We start from the raw sequence: 26108 nt of genomic DNA, 5'->3' as shown, positions 1-26108 counted from the left end.
TTCATGTTGCTTCCTCCCTTTTTAGTATTCTACATTTTGGTATGTTTTTGTGTCTTCCACTATGAAAAGCTACAAAGTGCTTGTTAAACATCACTCCGTTTGTTTATTAACCGTGTTTCACATGTCTCAACTTTCAGGAGATCAATTTTTTTTGTCCTCTTCCTTTAAGCAGGTAGAACTAATTCACATCTATATTCTTTTCCATTTTTGACATGCCTGTTACTCCACTGGCATTTAGGACAGCAGTGAAGGTCCTCCATCTCTGTGTATCCTTAGCCATCAAAACCAGTCTTGGTCTTCCTTCATCGTGTCAGTAGCTTCCTCTTGGTTTTCACTGTTGTCGGTCATGCAAGTCCCAGTTGGAGACTCAGGAATACCACCGCACTTTGACGTAGAAGGATTCTTCATTGCTGGCTCCGTAACAATTTTGTTTTACCAGTCACGCTGAACCCCCGAACCAGGAGGACCACTCTACCCTTTGACCCATTTGGCAGGGTGACCTTACCAAAAGCTGTAGCACAAGGCCCTGACTCCTGTCAACATAACTCATTGAGGCATGCCAGCCTCCAAACCCTACGACAAGGTTGTGGTCCTCTTGGAGGAATCTGAGTTCATGGTCCCTGTCATTTCACTGTTGTATTCTATGTGCTGCTCCTTTATATGTTTTTTAGCTGACTTTGAAAATCCTTGCAGTCCTTCAATCCATCTCCATTACTTGCAACAATGTCAGCATTTTGTTCTGATTCTCAATATCTTCTTTGACAATTATGAAATATTCAGACATCTGCCACTACTAATGTAGAATTGTATCGCTCAATCTAACCTCTCAGCCCACTTCAGCCATTTTTTCCCTCATGCCTACATGATTGTTTGTATTTAATTCAAGACTCCAGTTGTGTGATGGTGATCTGCAGGAGTAACCCTTGTAACAGCTCATGGTCTGCCAACTGTTCTTTCAGGTATGGTGAACTCTGATACCTCATTTTCTGATACACCGGTGGCTTGCATTTATGTGTTGATTAATATGTTGTTTATGATGGCGAGGAGTTTATTCACAGTGAACTGAAAGTGGTTGTTTTCCAGATCGGCTTTATTATTGATTTATTATTTGTGATTTCTTCTTCATATTCCGCAAGGTACTAATCATATTTACTTGCTCCATAGTGCGGTGAACAATTGAGGCAAGGGAAACACAGCAGAGACTTGTAAACTGGAAGCTGTCCTGCTTGTGGCAAAATGACTTCAGGTATGGAATAAAAGACTGCGTCTAAGGGAGGCAAGGGAATTTAGAAACAGTACGTCACTGAGGAATATCATGTATTACAGATTGACAAGCATGGATCGGTTTACATCACCCATACACCCAGCCCTGATAATAAAATATTATTTTCACACAAATAACTGTAAATTTTGCCCTTACTTCTAACAGCTTAGTAACTCACGTTGTCAGTATTATTTACTTTTCTAAAAATTATTTATATAATTTGTCTTCTTTTCCACATCAGTTGATTGTCAGTCTTTGATTATGTATAGCTTTCCAAAAAATCTATTGTATTTTATTTTCCTGTAACGCCTGCAAGAAAATGAATCTCAGGGAGTATACGGTGACGTATACATACTTAGAAAATACATTTGCTTTGAACTTTATTCCTCAACAGTCACAGTTTCATGACTTAAAATTTGTGACCTTAACATTCAGCTAGGCATTTACAAGTTGGTAATTGTGTTCTTTCCTCTTGTATTTTGGTTCAACAACATGATTCACAGCTATAGTTACTTACATTCGCAAACTGGTTGTGAGGGAGGAGTTATGCTGCATAACTGTGAGGCTAAATCTCAGCACTGACTGGCAATGTGAGCACGAAGGCACAGAAGGATGTGTGTCACTGGTGGGTGTCCTGTATGGTTAAGGGGGCACTGAAAGAGGTTTGGGGTAATGGGCACAGCAGCTTCCTGAGGAGGTTGAGGCAAGCGAGACCTTCCCCACCCCCCAACTGAATTTTACAGGAGCACCACTGAGATTGTCCTGACAAGCTGCATCTCCATCTGGTATGAGATTAGCCGAGCATCAGACCGGAAATCTCTATAAAGGACCGTGAGAATGGCAGGGAGGATCAGAGGGGTCTCCCTATCATTCACAGGGGACATTTATAAGGAGCACTGCGTGCAGAGGGCCCTTAGTATTATCGAGGATCCCACCCATCCATCCAACATCTTCATTGACTATCTACCATCCGGCAGGAGACTACGATGCATAAAAACAAAAACAGTCAAGGATGGCAAATAGCTTCTCCCCTCAGGCCATTAGGCTTCTGAGCTTCCTCCCTGCCACATCGCATTTAAAGTGTCACCGGATCATTTGTACCGCACCCGACTATATTTAATTTATGCACTTTACTTTGTTTATCTATGCATAATTAATCTGTAGATTTAGTTCTTACTTTCCTAAGTTATTGTGTGTTATGTGTACTACTGTGCTTTACACCCTGGTCTGGAGCAACATTGTCTCATTTGACAGTATGTTGTTAAATGACAATAGACGTAACTTGTGGGTGAACGTGCTGCACTGCTCGGTTGAGATAATTGAATTTGTGTTTGAATCCAGGAACAAACACCACTGTGACACTGGTTCTATAGCCAGAGGCAGCCGGAGGTATTTAATGCTAACAATGAGCACGTACCACTTACCTGTCTAATTTCTTCACCCCACAACATCTCATCCGCCAAGATATCAGTGCACCTGTTCATTTTTGTCTCTGCACTGTAGATACTTCCATAGTCAGACAACACACAAACAGCCCCCTCAGTCCAGCACGTTGACGATGACCATTTCTACAATAATTTATTTACTATTACTTAGTCCTACAATGCCTTTGTGATTCATATGCATGTCTTGATATTATTTACATCAAGGCATGCATATGAAGATTCTGGCTGCCTCTGTCACCTTCTCAGGCAGTGCCTTCCAGATTCCCAGCCACCCACTGGGTGCAATAAAAGCCCTCACTTCTCTAAATCTTTCCTCTAAAGCACTCTTACTTCTCACATTAAACCTATGAAGGGTCCTGGCCCGAAACGTCAACTGTTTATTCTTCTCCATAGATGCTAACTGACCTGAGTTCTTCCAACACTTTGTATGTGTTAAACCTATGCCCTTTGCTTTTAGACATCGCCATTATGGGGAAAATTTCTCACTATCCACTCTATCTATGTTCCTCAGAATTTTACAGTGCAGTATGTCTTTAGATACAAGTAACAAAACTGATGTATGCATGTCTCTACCTTTCCCTGTCTGCTTTCAAAACCACTACGCAAATGTACAGTCTGCCAAAGTAACACTCTTTAGGCTGCTCTACCCTCACCTCAGGAAGTTAAAATCCTCAGTAGTTCCAAAGACCATCCACTTCAATTGAAATTTACTTCACCTACAGAAAATGCAGCAAATAATCAGTAGGTCAGGCAGCAGCTATGAAAGGAGAAACAGCAAATATTTCAGACCTCTAAAGTCTGCAATTTTTGATTTTTATTTGTTTCAACAACAGTGCATTGCATTTCTAAGGTGCTTTTAATGTCAACTAATATCCCAAAGCATTTCATAGAACTGATAGTTAAAAGATAATACAGAATCACAATACAAGAAATGGGAAATGGTCAGGAGAGGCTTCATAAAAGATGTGAACGCAAAAGGAAAGTCAGAAGAAATTAGGTCAAATATTCCAGAATTGAAGGCCCAGGCAATTAACATTACAAGTATCAATGAGGTAATCTGGATACCAAGTACAAATGATCTCAGAATATTATAGAAATGGAGATTGTGTATGGGAGGTAACGGAGAGATTTCAACATGAAAGGGGGAATTGTTGAATCCTGGCGAGTTGCCAGGGAAGCATTGGGTGCCAGTGAATTATGGAGTAAATGAAGATTCTGGCTGCAGAGTTTTGGATGTGAAGAGTCAATGTGATGTCCTGCCGAGGAGAACATTAACCCCCAGATGATTCTCGGGCCTGGGTGATAACGATGCGAACTGCATTTGTGACTGAGTCTGTGCGTGTTCCTGTTTTTTTCTGACTTTCTATGGATGGATTTTGGGCTTGTTGTCCTCGTCCGTTCCTGAGTTGAATGGGTTGAGGGTCATTGCCTTGATGGTACATGGGTCCATTCTTCCCTTCCTTTCTTTCAATTTTCCTTCCTCCTCCTCTCCCTCCATTCCAATGACACTATGGATGGTTGGGTTCTTTCTAGACCACCTCGGGTGTCATAGAATCATACAGCATGGAAACAGCATATTTGACCCCCTCCCACCATGCTCATAATGATCATAAGGTGATATCCCATTTATCAACACTTGGTCCATAGGCTTTCCTGCCCGTTTAAATACTTATTAAGTGTTATAATGGTACCTGCCTCAACCACCCATTCAGGCTTCAGATTCTACTGACCCCTGGATAAAAACCGATCTCACATAAATTCCCTCTAAACCTTCTACCTTTTAAACTAAACCAATCTCTTCACGTTTTAGTTACCTTGGGTGTCGGGAAATATTTTTCACTGTCTACCCTATTTGTGCTCTTGCTATGTACACCTAGCTTATCCAGTCTGTCTCGTAACTGAAATGCTCCATCCCAGGAAAATCCTGGGAAATCTCCTCTGCACCATCTGAAGACCAGAACTGCAGACAGTACTCCAATGTAGCCAAACTTTTATAAAGTTGTACATAGCCACCCTGCTCTTAAATCCTGTGCACTGGCTAATGAAGGCAAATATTCGGTGTGCCTTCTTCACCATCTTGTGCATCTGTTCTGTCAAGTTTAGGAATCTCGATACTTCAAAGTTCAAAGTAAAATTTATTATCAGAGTACGTACACGCCACCACATACAACCTGACATTCCTTTTTCCTGTGGGCATACTCAGCAAATCTATAAAACAGTAACTGTAAACAGGATCAATGGAAGAGCAAGATCACAGAAGACAACAAACTGTGCAAATGCAAATACAAATATTTAGCAATAAATCAGATCATGGAATAACACAATAAAGAGTCTTTAAAGTGAGATCACTGGTTGTGGAAACATCTCAATAGATGAGTGTAGTTAACCTCTTTTGTTCAAGAGCCTGATAATTGAGGAGTAGTAACTGTTCTTGAACCTGGTGGTGTGAGTCCTGAGGCTCTTGTACTTCCTACCTGATGGCAACAGCGAGAAAAGAGCATGGCCTGGGTGGTGAAGATCTCTGATGATGGACGTTGCTTTTCTACTTAAATGTTTCACGTAGATGTGCTCAGTGGTTGGGGAGGGCTTTACTCGTGATGTAGCAGGCCAAATCCACTAACCTTTTGTAGGATTTTCTGCTCAAAGGCATTGGCGTTCCCATATCAGGGCGTAATGCAACCAGTCAGTACACCTTGCATATAGGTGTTTGACAAGGTTTTTGGTAACATGCCAAATCTCCGCAGACTGCTAAGGAAGTAGAGGCAATTGTCGTGCTTTCTTTGCAATTACATTTATATGATGGGTCCAGGGCAGGTCCTCTGAGATAGGAACACTGAGGTCCACTGTTCCTCAATAACCTCTAGGGGTTTTCCATTCATTGTGTAGGTCTTAATCTTACTAATAAAGATTTTATCGTCATTCAGTTCCATCTGCCTCTGCTGTGACCATTTTTACAATTGATCAATTATAATCCTGCAGCCCAAGCCTCCACTCCTCACAATCATCAAAACTGCCAATTCTGTTATTCTGCAAACTGATTAATGCTCAACAATCATATCCGAGTTATTAGCATAGAAAGTAAATATTAAGGGTTCCCGTGCTGATCCATCACTGGCCTCGGGCTCCCAGTCACTAAAACAACACTGCTCCATCACCGCCTGCCTCATTATTGCCAAATCAATTTTGGGACTTGCTGTGAATCCCATGGCAGAATGGGTGGATAAAAAGGTGAAGGAGGCACTTGGGATATTGGTCTTCGTTAGCTAGTGCACAGAATTAAGGAGCAGTGAGGTTGTGGGATAACACGGTAGCACAGCCCTTTACAGTACAGGAGACCCGGGTTCAAATCCTGTCATTGCCTGTAAGGAGTTTGTACTTCTCCCTGTGACTGTGTGGGTTTCCTCTGGGTTCATTGTCCCATGATTAGGCTAGGATTAAATGGGGGGGGGGAGTTGCTGGGTGGCATGGAATGGCCTGTTCCACAATGTACTCAATAAAAACTTTATAAAACATTTGTTATAATCCTTTCCAATGAATTAGGAAAGAGGAGTTAGAATGCACAGTAATTATGGGAAAGATTAAAGGGAAGAAAGCAAGGGGAAGGCAAAGACAAATGATGATGGAGACAGCAGCCAGAGAACTGGAAATAAATAACAATGAATTGATCCACTTGACCCGAAACAGGAGTGTGTGAGCCATAGAAGTCAAAGCTCAAACAGGGCATGGCACCTGATAATGATGATGATCTTGTCATATCGTGTAACATCAACTTTAGTTCCCTCATCAATAAACTTTACTACCACTTTAGAAAAATTCAATCAAATTGTTCAGGAAAGGTGTCTCCCTATCAAAGCCATGCTGACAATGGTTGCCCTAGAGAACGATTAGAAATGAACAAAAATTAATGGCCTTGTCAATACCACCACAGCCTTCCTTTTCTTCCCAAATGTAGATTAATCCTGTCTAGTGTGAATACAGTACTCTTGTCCTCGCAAACAGAATCAAGTTTAATATCACCAGCATATGTCACGAAATTTGTTACCTTTGCGGCAGCAGTAAAATGCAATACACAATAAATATAGTGAAGTAAATAAATCACTTACAGTAAATATATCTACTTATATTAAACAATTAGGTTAAAAATAGTGCAACAGAAGTGAGGTAGTGTCCATTGAGAAATCGGATGGCAGAGGGGATGCAGGATGAATGTGACAGCATGGGGTGCTGTCGAGATCTATGGGGATGATGCCAGGTTTGGAGACTATCTTGACAGTGGTTTTTGTTTGGAACAAAGCAGAGGGCGCACTGATACCAGTGCTGTTTATTGAACTCAGAAAAATCTGCACAAAGTGAATAGGAGGGGCCCTTTCCCTTTAAAGCTGGGGTTCCAACCTTTTTTATGCCATGGACCAATATCATTAATGAAGGGGTCAGTGGACCCCAGGTTGGGAACATAGAAACATAGAAAATAGGTGCAGCAGTAGGCCATTCGGCCCTTCGAGCCTGCACCGCCATTCAGTACGATCATGGCTTATCATCCAACTCAGAAATCTTTACCTGCCTTCTCTCCATACTCCCTGATCCCTTTAGCCACAAGGGCCATATCTAACTCCCTCTTAAATATAGCCAATGAACTGGCCTCAACTGTTTCCTGTGGCAGAGAATTCCACAGATTCACCACTCTCTATGTGAAGAAGTTTCTCCTCATCTCGGTCCTAAAAGGCTTCCCCTTTATCCTCAAACTGTGACCCCTCGTTCTGGACTTCCCCAATATCGGGAACAATCTTCCTGCATCTAGCCTGTCCAATCCCTTTAGAATTTTATATGTTTCAATCAGAACGTCTGCTTTAAGGGATGATCAGTAATTCGGGGCATGGATTGGCGGAAGAACTAAGATGAAAGGTGAGAAAAAGTTGTTGGTGAGAATCTGAAGGTAACAGCATGAGCCCCAACATCATTTAAACAGAATGGGTTTTAATGATAACTTGTAGGGCTGTGGACAAGAACTGGGATGTGAGATTAACTTGAAATCCAGTTTGACTGGCATGGTTACAATGGGCAGACCGATATGAGTCCAGGTTTGTACACGACTGATATTCTGAAAGTGCTTGTCCTTCCCTTCCCACTAACATGGATCTGATCTTCCTTAACAGGCAGCAGTGCTCCTCCTGGTAGCGGCCCCTTTACAGCACTGACTCCAAGCATGTGGCCACAGGATTTAATGACCAAGATCTCCCAGGTAAGAGAGAGCCCTTCTCTAAACAAAAGACTCTGTCCGAATGATGGGTAGCTTGCAGGTTTCCTCTTGGATGGAATTAACATCTCAGCACTGTGTGAATGAACTTCATTTGTCGGCCTTGGTTTAATAATCGCATGGCAGAGCAATTATAGGAGTTGGAAATAACTGGAAAGATGCGAAGCTGGGGTGGTTGAGTTGTTCTCTGATCTTGGCAATTTACTCTGCAAATGTAAGGAGACATGGTCAATGCGCTGTTGATTGTGGTGTGTCCTCTGAATGCTTGGCCTTTATATACCTTTCAATCAGCTGATTGGTCGAGATTCTGCCCCCCACCCCCGCATATGACAATTGAGTTTCCGAAATGACGGCCAATCAGCTGAGTGAAAAGTATATAAAGGCCAAGCGCCCGGAGGACTCACCACAATCAACAGTGCACTGACAATGTCTCCCTGCATGGTGACGAAACATTTGCAAGTAAATTGCCAAGGTCAGAGAACAACTCAGCCCAACCAGTTATGTTAGTAATCTAACAAAATCAGATACAGAGTTCAAGTGGTCACTGTGGAATTTAGATTCATTTAATAAACAATTTTTTGAAAGGAAAATTGCCATTGGTAATGATGAGCACAGAATGAATGGATTGTCATTTTACTAATGTTCTCCAGAGGGGGATCCTTCCTGGGGAGCCAATATGGGACTCTAGACTCCTACTCCTCAGTTATCTCTGAAACAGCTCAACAAACAGTAGGGTTGGCAGTTAGGGAAGCCCAAATGCTGAAACATGAATTGAAGTGAATTAATTATTTAGAGACTGTGGATGGTACTGACGAAGCAATCGTTTTTCTTTTATTTCTAATTGTCTTCTAGATCGGCCTCTTAAATTATTGTATTTCCTTTGCTTCTGGAACTCGTAGAATCATATAGTGGTGAAACAAGCCCTTTGGCCAAACTGGTCCATGCCAACTGTGGTGCCTTATGTGCCCTCATAGTACAGTTGAGCATCTAGGCCCAGCTATGGTGAAGGGGGGTTCCTAAGGTTGTCATAGCTGGAGGTGGTAGTGGGGATAAGCTCCCACTATGTGTAAGGTGCTCCAAATAGCATGCATCTCTAACAGCCTCTGACAATCAAGTCCAACTCTTGGCCTTCATGTGTGGCTTAGCCCGGTGGAACTGTTTCTACTGATAGGAGAAGGTGCAAAGACAGACCACTGGTGCCTCAAAGCCCGTTGCTTCGGGCTGGTGGGGCTCGGCAGCCCACCTAGAAGAAGGAAAACTCTGATTTTAAACCTCTGCTGCCCTGTGGCCATGGGAAAGGCTTCGGGACTAAACACCGAGGAAGATATCCGGAGCTGGGGTCGCTATGGCAGTTTGATGTTTACAACTTTACTCTGGCAACCTCTGCGACAACACTGGTGCCAAACTGTATCGGTGCTTGCCCTTCCCTTGGACTACATCAGTGACGTGGAGAGGGGGAGCCCACTGCATGGACAACAGCCAGTTCTTCAAATCTTCCTGCCCAGGCTTGCACCCTGGAGAGGACACAGTCCACCAAAGGCACAAACCCACAATCCCCTGGGATCGACGGCTGCCTTCTACTATGGTGAAGGGATGGTTAATATATACTGAGTGGGAATGTGGAACGACTTGGGGACCACGATGACAGAGGCTGTGGGAACGTGACCATTCTGTGAATGGTACATCTACTACGTCAGTAGTGAAGGGAATGAAAGCTTCAGGTGGCAAATAGCGTGCTAACTCAGTGTTTGCTTTGTATTATGTTATGGTGCAGACTTTCTTCGGTGTTCATTTTTGTTTAGCGATACAGCATATGGTAGGCCTTTCCGGCTCTTTAAGCCACACCACCCAGCAACCTCCGAATTAACCCTAACCTAATCATGGAATAATTTTCAATGACCAATTACCCTACTAACCAGTACATCTTTGGATGGCGGGAGGAAACGGGAGCACCTGGAGAAAACCCATGCATTCCACAGGGTGGACGTACAGACTCCTTACAGAGGACGCTGGCATTGAACTCTGAACTCCAATGCACCGAGCTGTTACGGTGTCGCGCGAGCCACTGCAGTACTGTTTTATTAGGTGGCACAGTGGCACAGCTAGCAGAGCACATCTCCAGTGGTCCATGTGCGATCTTGACCTTGAGTAGTGTGTGTATGTGTGTTTGCACATTCTCCACCCACTCCCCCACCCCAAAACCTTCAGCAACTCTGGTTTCCTCTTGTACCCCAAAGATGTGCAGGTTGTTGCCCACGTTAATCCCCCCAGTTTGTAGGTGAATGGTAGAATCGCGGAGAGGTTGATGAGAGCGTGGGGAGAATTAAGAATGGGATTAGGTAGGGTTGGTGTAATGGGTGGCTGATCATCACTGTAGACTAGGAGGGCTGAAGGACCTGTTTCTGTGTGTTGTATCCTTGATCATTACCATAGGGCGCCACAGCAGCGTAGCAGTTAGCGTGACGCTATTACGGATTGGGACGTCAGAGTTCGGAGTTCAATTCTAGCACAGTCTGTAAGGAGTTTGTATGTCCTCCCTGCAGATGCTCTGGTTTTCCAAATGTACCAGTTAGTAGGTTAATTGGTCATTTTACATTCTCCTGTGATTAGGCTAATGTTGAATAAGTGGGTTGCTGGGCAGTGCAGCTCGTTGATTCTGCCCTGAATCTCTAAGTAAATTACAGATGGTGCAAATGGTGTCAGGAGTTGAATGGTCCACTCAGGATACCCAGCCTTGTAGACATACATTTATGTGACCGGTCCAGTTGAATTTCTGGTTATTTGAGATCCCAGGATCAGGGCTTTGGCGATAGGAATTGGTGTATTCTAAACACAAAATAATCTGCAGATGCTGGGGTCAAAGCAACACTCACAACATGCTGGAGGAACTCAGCAGGTCGGGCAGCATCCGTGGAACAGGACCCCACCACTAAGCACATCTTTCCCTCTCCACCCCTCTCAGTTTTCTGCAGGGATCAGTCCCGCCGCGACTCCCTGATCCACACGTCCCTCCCTACGGATCTCGCACCTGGCACTTATCCCTGTAAGTGTAAGTGCTACACCTGTCCCTACACCTCCTCTCTTGCCACCATTCAGGGCCCCAAACAGTCCTTCCAGGTGAGGCAACACTTCACTTGTGAATCTGTTGGGGTCATCTATTGAATCCGGTGCTCCCGGTGCGGCCTCCTCTACATCGGTGAAACCCGACGCAGATTGGGGGACCGCTTCAATGAGCACCTCCGCTCCGTCCGCCCCAACAGGCAGGATCTCCCGGTTGCCACCCACTTCAACTCTGCTTCCCATTCCCATTCAGATGTGTCCATACATGGCCTTCTCTACTGCCATGATGAGGCTAAGCTCAGGTTCGAGGAACAACACCTCATATACCGTCTAGGCAGTCTCCAGCCCCTTGGTATGAACATAGAATTCTCCAACTTCCGGTAATTCCCTCCCCCTCCCTTCCCCTATCCCTATTTCACTCTGCCCCCTCCTCCATCTGCCTATCACCTCCCTCATGGTTCCGCCTCCTTCTACTGCCCATTGTGTTTTCCCCTATTCCTTCTTCACCTTTCCTGCCCATCACCTCCCTGCTTCCCCTCCCCCACCCCTTTATATTTCCCCTTACTGGTTTTTCACCTGGAACCTACCAGCCTTCTCCTTCCCACCCTCCCCCACCTTCTTTATTGGGTCCCTGCCCCCTCCCTCTACAGTCCTGATGACGGGTTCTGACCTGAAACGTTGACTGATCGTTTCCATGGATGCTGCCCAACCTGCTGAGTTCCTCCAGCGTGTTGTGAGCAGAATTGGTATATTGTTTTGCGATAGCAGAGGAGACCAGGCATTGAAAGTGCTTTCATGTTGCCCATCGTTAAACCCATCATCTTCCTTAAAGATCTAAGTCTGGGTCCCTTGGACAAAGAAGCAGAAGTGTCTTGATAGGTGCACAGATATTCAAGGGTAATGGTAGAAGGGTGGTTACAAATGAATGGAGAGCTGAGTGAACAGGTGACCAGAACAGACTTTATCTGGCATGGTCAACAGCGGTGAATATGGCTAAGCAAATGGTAAACAATTATTACCCATCCCATACTGTCTTCACAAAGGTGGCGATGAGTTGTCACCTTGAATTTCTGCAGTCCGTGTGATAAAGGCACACCCACTGTTGGGCAGTTCCAATTTTTCCTGCCCTCTTCTGCTTATCCTTGATTTCCTTTGATTAAAAATTAATCTGTTGAACTAAATGGACAGTGTTTATTATAATTATAATACTAACTTAATCTTTTGAGCACTTTTCATGCAGACGATTCAGTTCAAAGTGATTTACGATGGGAAATGAGTTGTCACTTAGTGGTCTGGTCTTAAGATGCAACTGTTTTACGTAAGTGCATGTGGGGAAAGGGTCACAGGCGTGTGCACCGAGTGACAAACAGTTGCAGCTTTTATACAGAAAATACAGTTGCAGACAACTGGCCTCTGGTATATTTCTCACTGGGTTAGTCACTCTTACTGCTGCATACAAGGGTGTGTACTCAGCTGTGTTTCCTGGTATTTTGTTTTGCTGACACTGAGGGAAAGATTTCTGTCTTGACTCCATGCCACCAGTCTCTCTGTTTTCTTCCTGTACTCCCACCTTGTCATTGTTTGAGATCCGGCCCACTTTGGTGCTGTTAAATGCAACTTTATAAAACTCCGGTTAGGCCACACCTGGAGTATTGTGTACAGTTCTGGTCACCCCACTATAGGAAGGATGTCGAGGCTTTGGAGAGGGTGCAGAAGAGGTTTACCAGGATACTGTCTGGCTTTTAGGGCATGTGCTATCACGAGAGGCTGGATAAACTTGAGTTGTTTGCTCAGGAGCACCGGAGGCTGAGGGGAGATCTGATAGAGGTTTATAAGGTTATGAGAGGCATGGATCAAGTAGAGAGTGAGTATTTTTACCCTGGGTGGAAATCTCTAATACCAGAGGGCATGCATTGAAGTGAGAGGGAGTAGGTTCAAAGGGGACGAGAGGGGTAAGTTTTTTACTCAGAGTGGTGGATGCTTGGAATGCAACGCCTGGTATGTCAGTAGAAACAAATACATTAGAGGCTTTTATGAAAGGTTTAGATAGGCACATGAATATGAGAAGATAGAAGGTTATGGACATTGTGTAGGTAGGTGGGATTAGTTTTTGGGCATTTGATTTACTTTTTAGCTGGTATGGCACAACATTTTGGGCCGAAGGGCCTGTTCCTGTGCTGTACTGTTCTGTGTTCTACCTGCAAGCTTATAGACGGAGGTAAATGGCTGCACAGGACATGGAGGACAGTGTGGACCACGTTAATGTGCTAGAGCTTTTTGAGAATCAAGATGTGGTGATGTTGGATCTTTTGAACAATATCAAGATGGGATAAGTCCCCAGGACATGATATACTCAATCCCAGGTTATTGAAAGAGACAAGAGAAGAGATTGCTGGAGTCTTTACAAAGACCTTTGTATTTTCATGTGCCCCATTCTGGTTGCCCATTACAGTAAGGACATGGAGGCTATGGAGAGGATCTAGGGTTCTGCCTGGATTAAAGGGTGTGAGCCGTAAGAAGAATTTCGACAAACTTGGGTTGTTTTCAATGGAGTGTTAGAAGCTGACAGGAGACCTGATTAAAATTTTATAAAATGATGAGCAGCACAGATAGAGTGGACTGTAAGAATCTTCCCAGGGTAGAAATGTCAAAAAATGGGGGTCAACACAAATCCATTTGTGTTGTGAAGGAGAAGTTTAAAGGAGATGTACAGAGTAGGTTTTCATATGCAATACTCAAGGCACTCTAGCTATATGTACAGAATGTGTCTAAGACTTTTGCACGGCACTGTTCCTCGAGTAATAGGTGCCTGGAACAGGCTGCCAGGGAGAGCGATGCAAACGGATACAACAGTGGTGTTTAAGGGGCTGGTAGACAGAACGATGATTATGCAAGGAACAGTAAGTTATGGATCACGTACAAGTGGAAGGGATTTAGTTTAATTCAGCATCATGGCACAGACATTATGGGCCGGAGGGCCTGTTCCTGTGCCTGTGCTCTACTGACCTGCGTTCCATGGCAATACCTTCTATGCCTGGGCGATTCAAAGTACTCGACTAGACACTTTATAAGAGGTGTCAGTGACCCTGCTTTCATCTCTCTCTCAGATAGCGCTTTCCAGGGTGAAAACAGTCTCCCTCAGATCCCTCTATACTTCTCCCTCACCCTAATTCTATAAGAGGTCTTATCTACCTCTGACATGAGGAGAAGTTTCCTGCAGTCTGCCCTTGCCCTATCTATACCCCATAATTCTGGACCAGTGCTGCTGGGGCCTGATCCGCCCTGGCTGGGTCACCTGGGTGAGAATGTCTGAAAGACCCGAGGCACCCAACGACCCCAGGTTACATCACCGCTGATGTGTCCCAGCACATCCTATGGTGTATCTCAGCATCATCACACCTCAGCCATGTCCCCTCTTAAACTCCTCTCCTCCAGGAAACAAATCTAGCCTCTCCCTGTTCCCTCTGACTATTTATAAAGCATGGAATCTCTGGGACTCCGACAAATTGCACACGGCCAGTGTGGGATCTGAGTTTCCTTCCGTCTGGTATCACTTCATGTATTACAGATAAGTCATGAAGGATAAATGCAGAGAACCCATGCTCGTGAACAAATCCATAAATTACAACGTGGTGCCTTTTCTTCTTTAAGGTACCTTTAAGTTCCAAATAAAAAATGTTCTTCCCAGCACTTTTGTTCTCAGATTATAAAATGAACACTTCCAGTCCTGTAAACAAAACATGAAAGGTTAACAGCTTTAACCTCTCAGCCTGACCCCTCATATTCACAGTTTCTTTGAGAAGTGCAACATCTTACCAAACACCATTAGCGTTTGTTCTCACACAGCAAAACTATCTCCTCCTCTCACTCTCTCCAATATAAATTGGCCGGGCTCCCTACAATATTTTAAAATCCAGAGCACCCATACATTTTAAACGACATTGCTCGTGCCCTCTTTATCTGGGTGCCTGATGTGGCCTGGGTAGGAACCAAGTCTACTTAAAGAAGATACTCACACAACTTGTCCCTGTTCTCCCTCAGTGACCTTCACTCCTTGAATCCTGCCGACCACGCCAGACCGTCGAACTAGCTGGACAACAGCAGATAATAGTTCATAGTCGGCAGTCTGGTCTCAAGGTGTAAGTGGTTTAGTCAGGGAATCAGGTTACCAGTTGTGACATGTTGTGGCTTTTATCCAGAAGATGCAATTGCACACCTTATAATGGGTGGACAACTGAGCTGTGTTGGATTTATCAGAATCGGAATCAGGTTTAATATCATCGGCATATGTTGTGAAATTTATGGACTTTGCGGCAGGAGTACAATGCAATACGTGATAATATAGGGGAAAAATTCACAGTAAAATTAAATAAGTAGCGCAGAAACAGAATTAAAATCTGTGCCCTTATCACTAGGTCATTCACACCTGTCACCACCTGAGGGGTTAAGGGATCGTTCAGCTGGTTCATTGCCCCTCAGTGCTTTGTCCTATCTCCTGTGTCCTGTATATTCTATGTGTCCTATGAACTCTGCACGTGACCTTCCCACACTCATTGGCCATGCATTGTCTTCGTGCTCTGCATTCTGTTTCTCATTGAACAGATGAATTGACACAAGGCACAGAAACACCAATATCGTGCAAACCATTAAGTACAATCACTCATCCTATTTACCAGCCTTTGGTCCACAGCCTTCTGTCGAATCAAGCGCTCATCTAGATTCTTAAAAGTTTTGAAAGTATAGGCTTTCCCATCCCCTCAGGCAGTGTGTCCCAGATTCCACCACTGATGAATGAATAAGCTTCTACTTCGAACCTCTCTAACTCTGTACCCTAAACAAGGCTTCTATTTTTAGATACATCTCTTCAGGAGAGAAGTTTTCTGCTTTCTCCTCTGTCTACACCCTTTATATGCCTCTGTACTTGGTCATTCCTCCGCCTGCTCCACGTGAAGGAAAACAAACCCAGCCCATCCAATCTGTCTTCATAACTGAAGTTCTTCAGGTTCCATCCTTCCCCTGTAATCCCCCCCCCCCGCCACCATTCTTCCTCTCATTCCCCTCCCAATTTCCTTCCAAATCCCATATCCACTTCCATGCCAGTTTACCCTACTTGCTCATCCCCGGTGTTGAAGACACAGAGCTTTAAATTTGTGAGTGGCTCCCCCTTTTCAGAGATTGTCTGATTATGGGGATTTCCTGGCCAGGGAGGACTTTCAGTGTCTAATCACTTGTCGATGCATATATGGCATGGAATTCACCCACTGCTTTTCTTCCAGGAGGATTCTGTAGCACGCCCAGAGTTCCAGTACGATGTGTTTGGATTCCGTATAGACAAAGAAGGTAACCGTGCGTTTCTGTTCCAGACTCTTTGCTTGTCCACCACTGCCAGTGACCACCTGCAGTTACAGTCCAAATTCACTTCATAGGGGCTGTTTTCAAATGAAATTTCACACTAGATCTGCAAAGTTCAGTTGACCAAATGTTTCGACAAAGAGGGAGGTTTTTACTGTTGCAACACCTAATGAGGACATTCAGCCCATCGGTTCCATGCTAGGTCCCAACAGAGCAATTTCTTCAGTCCCATTAATTTCCCAGTAACTCTTTAATCTGTTCTCTCCTGCATGCCCACCAACTCCATTTGATTTAACTACACTAGAGTTAATTTGTAGAAATCAGTTGGTCTGCCAACCCAATGTTGCTTTGGGATGTTGGAGGAGGTTGCAGGACTTGGCAGGTGAAGGGAAACCCACGCGGTCACAGGAAATCTCCATATAGGTGACACTGAAGTCAGGGGGGAGCCCAGGTCACTTGAAGCAGCAGCACTAACTGCTCTAACGAGCGACTGAAAAGAAAGGAGGAAGGTTAGGGAAAGAGATGCCCAGGTGTGGAACTTCAATTGTTGAAGATACAGTCGCCAACAGTTGGATCATTAAAATTCAAATTTGCATAAAAACAGCTTTGGAGGAGTACAGAAATCAAAGAAGTGTTGTAAGGCTGGTGAATGTTGCAGTGGGGAAGGAGAGTCTGAAAACTAGGATGAGAATTTTAGAACTGAGGAGATGGTGTTTCAGGAGTCAGCAGAGATCAGTCTATACATATGTGATAAGTGAACAGGGCTAGGTGCAAGCTGGAATGTAGCCAGAGAAATTTGGATGATGTTAACTTTATAGAGATTGTGAGATGGACCGCAAGTCCCCCTCAACCATCAGGCTCTTGAACCAACGAGGATAACTTCACTTGGCCCCATCATTGAGATGTTCCCACAACCTATGGACTCACTTTCAGGGAATCTTTATCTGGGCATGTGGCCAAGTGGTTAAGGCATTGGACTAGCGATCTGAAGGTCGTGAGTTCGAGCCCCAGCCGAGGGAACGTGTGGTGTCCTTGAGCAAGGCACTTAACCACACATTGCTCTGCGACGACACTAGTGCCAAGCTGTATGGGTTCTAATGCCCTTCCCTTGGACAACATTGGTGTCGTGGAGAGGGGAGACTTGCAGCATGGGCAACTGCTGGTCTTCCATACAACCTTGCCCAGGCCTGCGCCCTGGAGAGTGAAGACTTTCCGGGCGCAGATCCATAGTCTCGCAAGACTAACAAATGCCTTTTTTTTGATAGCTTATTATGATTTATTTTTTATTACTATTTCTTTCTTTCTTATATTTGCACAGTTTGTTGTCTTTTGCACACTGGTTGAATGCCCAAGTTTGTGCAGTCTTTCATTGATTCTATAATCGTTATTATTATATTATGGATTTATTGAGTATGCCCATGAGAAAATGAATCTCAGGGTTGTATGTGATGACATATATGTACTTTATTTTAAACTTTGAACTTTGAAGTCAGGAGAATCCTGGGATATTAAAGGGTTTCAGCAGCACATGACCTGAGGCATACAGAATTGCGGTGTTAAGAAATTTGAAGTTGGGGTGGTCTAAAGCTCACCGATTCAGCAGGGAATGGATGTAGACAAGAAAGGGGCATATGATGAAGTTTGTCGGCTTCCTGGTGTTTAGCTGAAGAAAATTTGTGCTGAATAAAACTGAAGGGTTCAGGAAAAGCTCTGATAAGTTGGAACTCATTGTTTCAGCAGACATTTGGAATCCATTACACTTTTGAAGGATGTTACTGAGGAGCAGTATGTGGATGCGAGATATGAGGGAGAGCAAAGGATAGATCTAATCTTAATGGATTCCTGAAGTAACAGCGTAGGAGTAGGAAGCGAAACCACTACAGGGAGCGCTCTGTCTAAAACCAGATAGATATGAATGGAAGCAGGGGATTGCAGTCCCACCCAGTTGGATAATGGAGGAGAGACAGTGCAGAGATGATTTGATGGGATTTTGTAAAGGGCTTCATTCTGGGCAAGAAGATTCTGAGACTTGGTTTATTATGGTCACATCAGATTGGATACCTTTTTGACATTGATAAAGGTTTTAGTTCTGTGTCAGAGAAGAAATATAGTATGGATTCAGTCATGGATTGATTCATTGATGACGTAGAGAGCACCCAAGAGACTGATATATCTTTGTTGCAATGCAATAGATGGATCAGAAGCAAATCACAGGAGAGTTCTTGGAGTCCCACTCCCAGAGGATCCTCAGCAAAGGCTGAGATGGCAAGCATACCTTGAGTTCACGCATAATCACGACGTCGGCGATCTGACGTGGGATAAAATTGACGTAGTACTGCCACGCTCTCAGAAGCTGCGAACTTTGGTCCTTTCCGGGATCCCGCACACCTTGCGACCGCAGGTAAACCCACTGGTGTCCTTTCCCCAACTTTGTGACTTTTATTCTGTCTGTTCAGATGATGCTCTGCTCCTCTTTCATTCTCCTCTTCCGCTGATGATCACCTCCTGCACCCACCATCCCTCCAGTTCAACTCTCAGAGACTCATTTCACATTTTATCCCTGGTTTCTTTGCCATTTGTAGTCAGGTTACTGCCTTTGTTTGTAATTTATTATCTCAGTCTTTCCCAATCTTGTGTCTTTCTTAATTAATACCTGAAAATGAATTCCTTTATACTTGCTATTGTGTTTGCATGCTAATAGTTTTCTAATCTGCCCTTTGGTTCATCTACTATTGCCAAATGTAGCAATGAGTTACCCAGTGTGGCTGTTTAAATACTGGGTTATTATTATGCACTTTATGGTACTTTCATTTCCTTACCCCTTTGTCTAGACCTTCTGCCCATTTAATTTTGGATAACTGACGTCAACATTTGCAAATTGATTTACTAATTCTGCACTGAAGAATTTTTGCAGCAATGCAATGCCATTGACTCTTTTGGCTACATGACTCTCATCTATGAATCCATTTTCCAGGAATAATGCACATCAAATTTCCTTTCTTCTTTGTTGAGGTCACTGTATCATGAGTCATCATAATTTATTATCCAATTTTGTTCGAGGTAGCGTCTAAAGGCATGCATTTCTCCGAAGTTATAACCATTAATACTAAGCTGGATGTAAGTAATAGAATTATAAAAATGCTCATCAGGTGGACAGCAGACATCTGTTAAATCTTGCCACTTTTGTTGTGTACGATTCAGCTAGGTCTTCTAATGTACAGTAACAAACTACAACAAATTCAGAGTGGATCGAATTGTAGGCACATTTTATTCTTTACTTGCAAGGGAAGCCACTCCACACATTATTGTCTGGTAAATAGCTTCAATCTTATAGCTTAAACAAACAACTATTATACTTTTACAGATAAGTAATTAGGTCGTTCCATTACATAATGGCATTCTTCTGTTATCTGTATCTGCCTCTAGTTCCTGACATTCGGCTTTAGAGGCTTCTTCCCCCATGATAGCTATATTGTTGTCAAAACATTTCCCCCATAAGACAATAGATGCAAGGGTCTGGCTGATTTTGCTTGCTCTCCTGCAATGTTCATCCCTTTCTCCACGGCGCTGAGGCTGTGAAACAATGCAGCTTGCGATGCGTTTTTGCCCCACTGGTGTGATGAACTGGGATCGAGTCTTGGGCCTACTCCGGCTGCTCCAGGAGCGGATCTAGAGACTCAATCTGGTTCGAAATGCTGTTGGCTTGCTTCTATAGTTGGCAAAATTTGTGGGGTTTTTTCCTGTCTTTCTCTGAGCAGTGGTTTTTGGTCTTTTTTTAATGTGGCTGCCTGTAAACAGACTAAACTCAAGGTGTATAATTTATACGTTCTTTGATAATAAATGTGCTTTGAATTTTTGGATCTTTGATTTGATAAAGCACACATACAGACTCCTTGTAAGTCTCCATGCAAGCAAACCAACAAACCAGCAAAGCACTCTGGGATCACACAGGTTCCATTTTGTCACATTACATTTTACAAAAGTTATAAATTCATAAAGCATTCAGGGTTACAGATATATTTCCACACTTCCATGCTATTAATAATCGGTAACATTTCCTACATGGTAAAAGTAGGCATCCTGAATGTCACCCCTAGAACTGCCCTAAGTGATACAAAGGGCAGCAATGTTATAATGGAGTACAAACGTGGGACATCATGTTACAGATGTACAACATGTTGGAGAGACTGCACTTGGAGTCTTGTGTATAGTTCTGGTCATCCTGTCAGAACTGGAAGGACATGATTAATCTTGGGAGGGCACAGAAATGATTTACAAACATGTCGCTGGGACATGAGGGCTTGAGTTATGAGGAGAGACTGGATAGGTTAGGACTGTTTTCCCTGGAACAAAGGAAGTTGAGGGGTAGACATGTAGAGATTTATAAAATCATGAGGAGATTAGATAAGGTGAGGAAGTAGTAGCGGTGGGTACAATTGCAATGTTTAAAGGAGATTTGGACAAGTTCATGAGGAGAAAAGTTTATGGGACTAACTCTTAGTAGGCCACCTGGTTAACGTGAATGGGTTGGGCTGCTGTGCTGTTTAACTCTATTACTGTAAATCTATGAATAGAGAGAGGGGGTGAAAGATTAAGCATATGGTTAGAAGGTCAGAATCACTGGTCCACGCATCTGAATTTGAAAGAAAAAAATGAAATTGTGGCAAAATGTGAGAGGAGTCAGGAGAGCAAGGGATCTTCTGACATTGCAATCTATGGCTTGTTTAAATAAGACCGTAAGGCTATAAAACATAGGAGCAGAATTAGGCCATTCAGCCCATCGAGTCTGCTCCACCATTCCATGGCTGATTTATTTTCCCTCTCAACCTCATTCTCTTGCCTTCTTCCTGTGACCTTTGACACCCTTACTAATCAAGAACCTATCAACATCCACTTTAAATGTACCCAATAACTTGGCCTCCCCATGAATCAATTCCACAGATTCACCAACCTCTGGCTGAAAGAATTCCTCATCTCTGATCTAAAGGAATGTCTTTGTATACTGAGGCTGCTCCCTCTGGTCCTAGACCCCCCCACCTTTCCCCCACCCCCACTATAGGAAACATCCACTCCACGTCCACTTTGTCTAGACATTTCAATATTTGATAGGTTTCAGTGAGATTCGCACACCCCCCTCCCCATTCTTCTAAACTCCAGTGAGTACAGGCCCAGAGCCATCACACACACCATATACATTAACCCTTTCATCCCCAGGATCATTCTCGTGAACCTCCTCTGGACTCTTTCCTATGACTGCACAGCCTTTCTTAGATAGGGGGCCCAAAATTTCAAACGATGTGCAGAGCTGTATTATATTCCTCTTGCACGTACGCTGCTGGTACAGGAATCATTGCAGCAGAAAATTCTCACAGGGAGCTGTAACAAGGAAGCTCTCTCCGAAACCAATTGTTTAACATGTATGAAATACACAGAAAATTACAGAGACACTCAGCAGGTCAGGCAGCATGTGTGGAGAGAAGAACAGTTATTGTTCCATATTGAAGACCCTTCACCACAAATGAGTAAGCTCTGGTTGAAGGGACTCTCCTAGTCCTGATGAAAATAATTCGACCTGAAGCCTCAGCTGTTCCTCTTTCCGCAGAAGCTGACTGACTGCAGAGTTTTTGCAGAACTTACCATTTTTATTTTAGATTTCAAGCATTTGTAAATTGAGGAATGCCTCCAAGCTTGGTTTGTTATTCAGGACTCGAATGCACCCACCATTCTGCCAGTGATAGGAAGTCCTTAGCTGTTCTTTGTGTATTTCTGTGCGGATTTTAAAGCCACAATCAAGTTCCATGTCATATGCACTTAACTTACAGTAGCAGTCACAAGAAAAGCACAAGTTAAGCATAAATTATACATGGCATTTACAAGAAAGTACAATTAGACCAACAAAACAAGTCCATTTTAAGGCGAAGTAATCAAAGCAAGTCATAGTGTTTCTAAACTGTAGTAACCTGGTTCCAGTTGGTTCAAGAACTAAATGGTTTTTGGTGCGTGAACCTGGTGACATGAGACTTTAAGTTTCTGTGCCTCCTGCCCGAGGGTAGTTGTGAGAAGATAGCAAGGGCCAGAAGGTGGAGATCTTTCATGATAGATGTTACCTTCTTGACGTAGTGCCTCATTTAGATGCTACCGATGCTGGGGAAGGATGTGTCCATGATGTATTGGGCTGAGTCTCTGCAGCTTCTTACGTTGATGCAACCAGTCAGCATATATTCAATGGTACATTCATTCATTATGACCTGGGCGATCATGGTCTTCACCATAATTGTTCTAGGCAGATTTTTCTACAGAAGCTGTTTGCCATTCCCTTCTTCTGGGCAGTGTGTCTTTACAAGATGGGTGACCCCAACCATTATCAGTACTCTTCAGAGACTGTCTGCCTGGCATCAGTGGTTGCATAACCAGGACGTGATAAGCACCAGCTGCTCATACGACCATCCACCACCTGCTCCCACAGCTTCACGTGACCCTGGTCGGTAGGGGGGGGGGGGAGGTCTAAGGTGGTGCTACATCTTGCCCAAGGGTGACCTGCAGGCTAAAGGAGGGAAGGAACTCCCTATACCCCCTTTGGTAGAGACGCATCTCCACCCCGCCACCCAAGTATTCAACAGTACATCTGAATTAAATTGAATTGACTTTATTACTTACATCCTTCACATAAATGAGGAGTAAAAATCTTTACATTACGTCTCCGTCTAAATGTGTAATGTGCAATTTATAGTAATTTATAATAAACAGTATGTACAACAAGATAGTCAATATAACATAGAAATATAGTTGTGTCAACGTGAATTAATCGGTCTGATGGCCTGGTGGAAGAAGCTGTCCCGGAGCCTGTTGGTCCTGGCTTTTATGCTGCGATACCGTTTCCCAAATGGTAGCAGCTGAAGCAGTTTGTGGTTGGGGTGACTTGGGTCCCCAATGATCCTTCAGGCCCTTTTTACACACCTGTCTTTGTAAATGTCCTGAATTGTGGGAAGTTCACAACTACAGATGCGCTGGGCTGTCCACACCACTCTCTGCAGAGTCCTGCAATTGAGGGAGGTACAGTTCCCGTACCAGGCAGTGATGCAGCCAGTCAGGATGCTCTCAATTGTGCCCCTGTAGAAAGAAGAGGTTTGTTAATGTTTGGTGACAAGCCCAATTTTCTAAAAATATAAAGGCACTTTCTTACTGATGATATGACTTGTTATTCCTAATATGCACAGCTACTTCACCTCTCCTTCTTCTCTGAGTATTTCATATTCTACAGTGTCTTGTTGTCAGTTAATGTGTTTTCTTGCAGCCATCTCTCAGTTGCTTTTACAACATTTAGTTTTTGATTGGTGCCTCCAGTTTATAATGAACAGAATGTATTACTGTAAGATAAGTTTTAATAGTGGTTCTTATTTTTTCATCATTTTGTTTAGAGTTTTCATTTAATACCTGGTCATAGAATTATAGGAAGCTACAGCATAGAAACAGGCCCTTTGGCTCATTTAGTCTAGTCTCATCAACCTGCATCCAGACCAAGGCACTTCGTACCTCTCCCATCCATGTACCTATCCAAACTTCTCTTAAAAGTTGAAATCCAGCACTTGTGCTGGCAGCTCATTCCACACACTCACTGCCCTCTGAGTGAAGTTGTTTCCCCTTATGTTCCCCATAAATGTTTCACCTTTCACCCTTAACCCATGACCTCTAGTTGTAGTCTCACCCAACCTCAGTGGAGAAAGCCTGCTTGCATTTACCCTATCTATACGCCATATAATTTTGTATGCCTCTATCAAATCTCCCCTCAGTCTTCTACGTTCTAGGGAATAAAGTTCTAACCTGTTCGATCTTTCCTAACAACTCAGGTCCTCCAGTCCTGGCAAATTCCTTGTAAGTTTTCTCTGTACTCTTTCAATCTTATTTACATCCTTCCTATAAACGGTCAGACACGTACTTGTCCTTTAACTCCTGGTTTTGATTCAGTCTTAATTCTTTGTCTCGCCCCAACCCCATACCTAAAATTTGAAATTTCTTGCTCTGTTATTTCTCAGCCTGATTTTGAAGTTCTGTGATGTTTCTTATTAATCCTGTCTCTCTCTAGATCTGGATGCGGTTGTCAGGAGCTTTGCAGAAGAAACGGAACACTGAAACCTCATACCGTGACATCGTCAAAAACAGCTCCAACGATAGTGGCATTGCAGCTAAACAGGTGAAGGAGTCAGTGTAAATAACTTTAATAATGAAATATTATCCACAGAAAGTAACTATATAGTGTTTTACTGTTCCACGGTGCCTCATGGAGGCACAACCGGTGATCGAAGTTCAAAAGCTCAAAGTACATTTATGATCAAAGTATGTATACGTTATACAACTTTGAGATTTTCTCCTAACAAACAGCCACGAAGCAAAGAAACCCATATATATATATGTCCGTCGAACACCCCATGTGCAGAGAGAAAATAAAACACATCACGCCCATAAAAAGAACCCATAAAAAAAATAAGGAATTCATATAAAAACTGCCGAACACCCATTATGTGCAGAGAAAATAAAACCACAAGCAAATAGCGCTCTGAACTGAAGTCCGCAAGCCAGTCCCATAGTTCAGCGCAGAGCCGTGTAAACATTGTGGATCAGCGATGTGAACCAGCCATCCAGTGTGGGTACATAGAACATGCACTTTGGTTAATTGAGAATGCATTCAGTGTGGCCAATTGGAGCTTTGCAGCTACAGAACTATAGAGCCCAGAAACTGGCCATCTGGCCCACCATTCGAAGACATGACCATTAGTTGTGCAGTGAAAGGGAAGTGCTCGAAGGTTGCAATCAGAACATTGAATTCTGTGAGTAAAGGTGCTGTAGGATTGGAGCCGTTTACAGTAGGCAAGGAGGCAAGAGGACCTGAACCATTTTAAATATGGAGATCTGCACGTAGCTGAACATTAAGTCCCGCTGCAGCCTTACACCTCCCTCTCTTATCTCATCGTCCCTACACTGATCAATCTCTGTCTTTCTTTCACCAACCTGATGGCATGAATATCGACTTCTCTAACTTCCGCTAAGGCCCCACCTCCCCCTCGTACCCCATCTGTTACTTATTTTTATGCACACATTCTTTCTCTCACTCTCCTTTTTCTCCCTCTGTCCCTCTGAATATACCCCTTGCCCATCCTCTGGGTCCCCCCCCACTCCTTGTCTTTCTTCCCGGACCTCCTGTCCCATGATCCTCTCATATCCCTTTTGCCAATCACCTGTCCAGCTCTTGGCTCCATCCCTCCCCCTCCTGTCTTCTCCTATCATTTTGGATCTCCCCCTCCCCACCCACTTTCAAATCCCTTACTCACTCTTCCTTCAGTTAGTCCTGACGAAGGGTCTCGGCCTGAAACGTCGACTGCACCTCTTCCTACAGATGCTGCCTGGCCTGCTGAGTCACCAGCAACTTTGATGTATGTTGCTTGAATTTCCAGCATCTGCAGAATTCCTGTTGTTTCTGTCTTTCTTTCCTCCTTTGAGATGTATTTAAAAGTTTTGCCTCATTGATAGTTTGTGATCTGACTAAATATCGCAGGTGAATCAGTGTACTTTTCATTGTGATTGTTCTTCCGTGAGGCAGTTTAAGATTATGTAAAGTTGTTATATAAATGCAGTGTGCTCTTTTGGAGGGCAGTGAGTCGGTGTAGTTTATTAAGCTTTCAAGGTACCTCTATGATCAAAGTACGTATGCAGTATACGGCCCTGAGTTTCTTCTTCC

The 26108-nt window shown here is 43.6% G+C and overlaps 1 protein-coding gene across 1 annotated transcript in view; it reads left to right on the top strand.

The window, feature by feature from the left end:
• Positions 1-26108, top strand: part of sgsm3 (small G protein signaling modulator 3) — a 116650-nt gene that overhangs the window by 8803 nt on the left and 81739 nt on the right. Inside the window, exons 3-8 of the mRNA XM_072271829.1 lie at positions 887-959; positions 1165-1246; positions 7863-7948; positions 16300-16363; positions 18568-18776; positions 24459-24566. Coding sequence (XP_072127930.1) covers positions 1237-1246; positions 7863-7948; positions 16300-16363; positions 18568-18776; positions 24459-24566 — 477 coding nt within the window. The 5' untranslated portion in view covers positions 887-959; positions 1165-1236. The remainder of the gene's footprint in view (positions 1-886; positions 960-1164; positions 1247-7862; positions 7949-16299; positions 16364-18567; positions 18777-24458; positions 24567-26108) is intronic.

The sequence above is a fragment of the Mobula birostris genome, chromosome 11, assembly GCF_030028105.1.
Source record: "Mobula birostris isolate sMobBir1 chromosome 11, sMobBir1.hap1, whole genome shotgun sequence".
NCBI classification, from domain to species: Eukaryota; Metazoa; Chordata; class Chondrichthyes; order Myliobatiformes; family Myliobatidae; genus Mobula; species Mobula birostris.
This window is presented reverse-complemented; position numbering and strand designations above follow the sequence as displayed.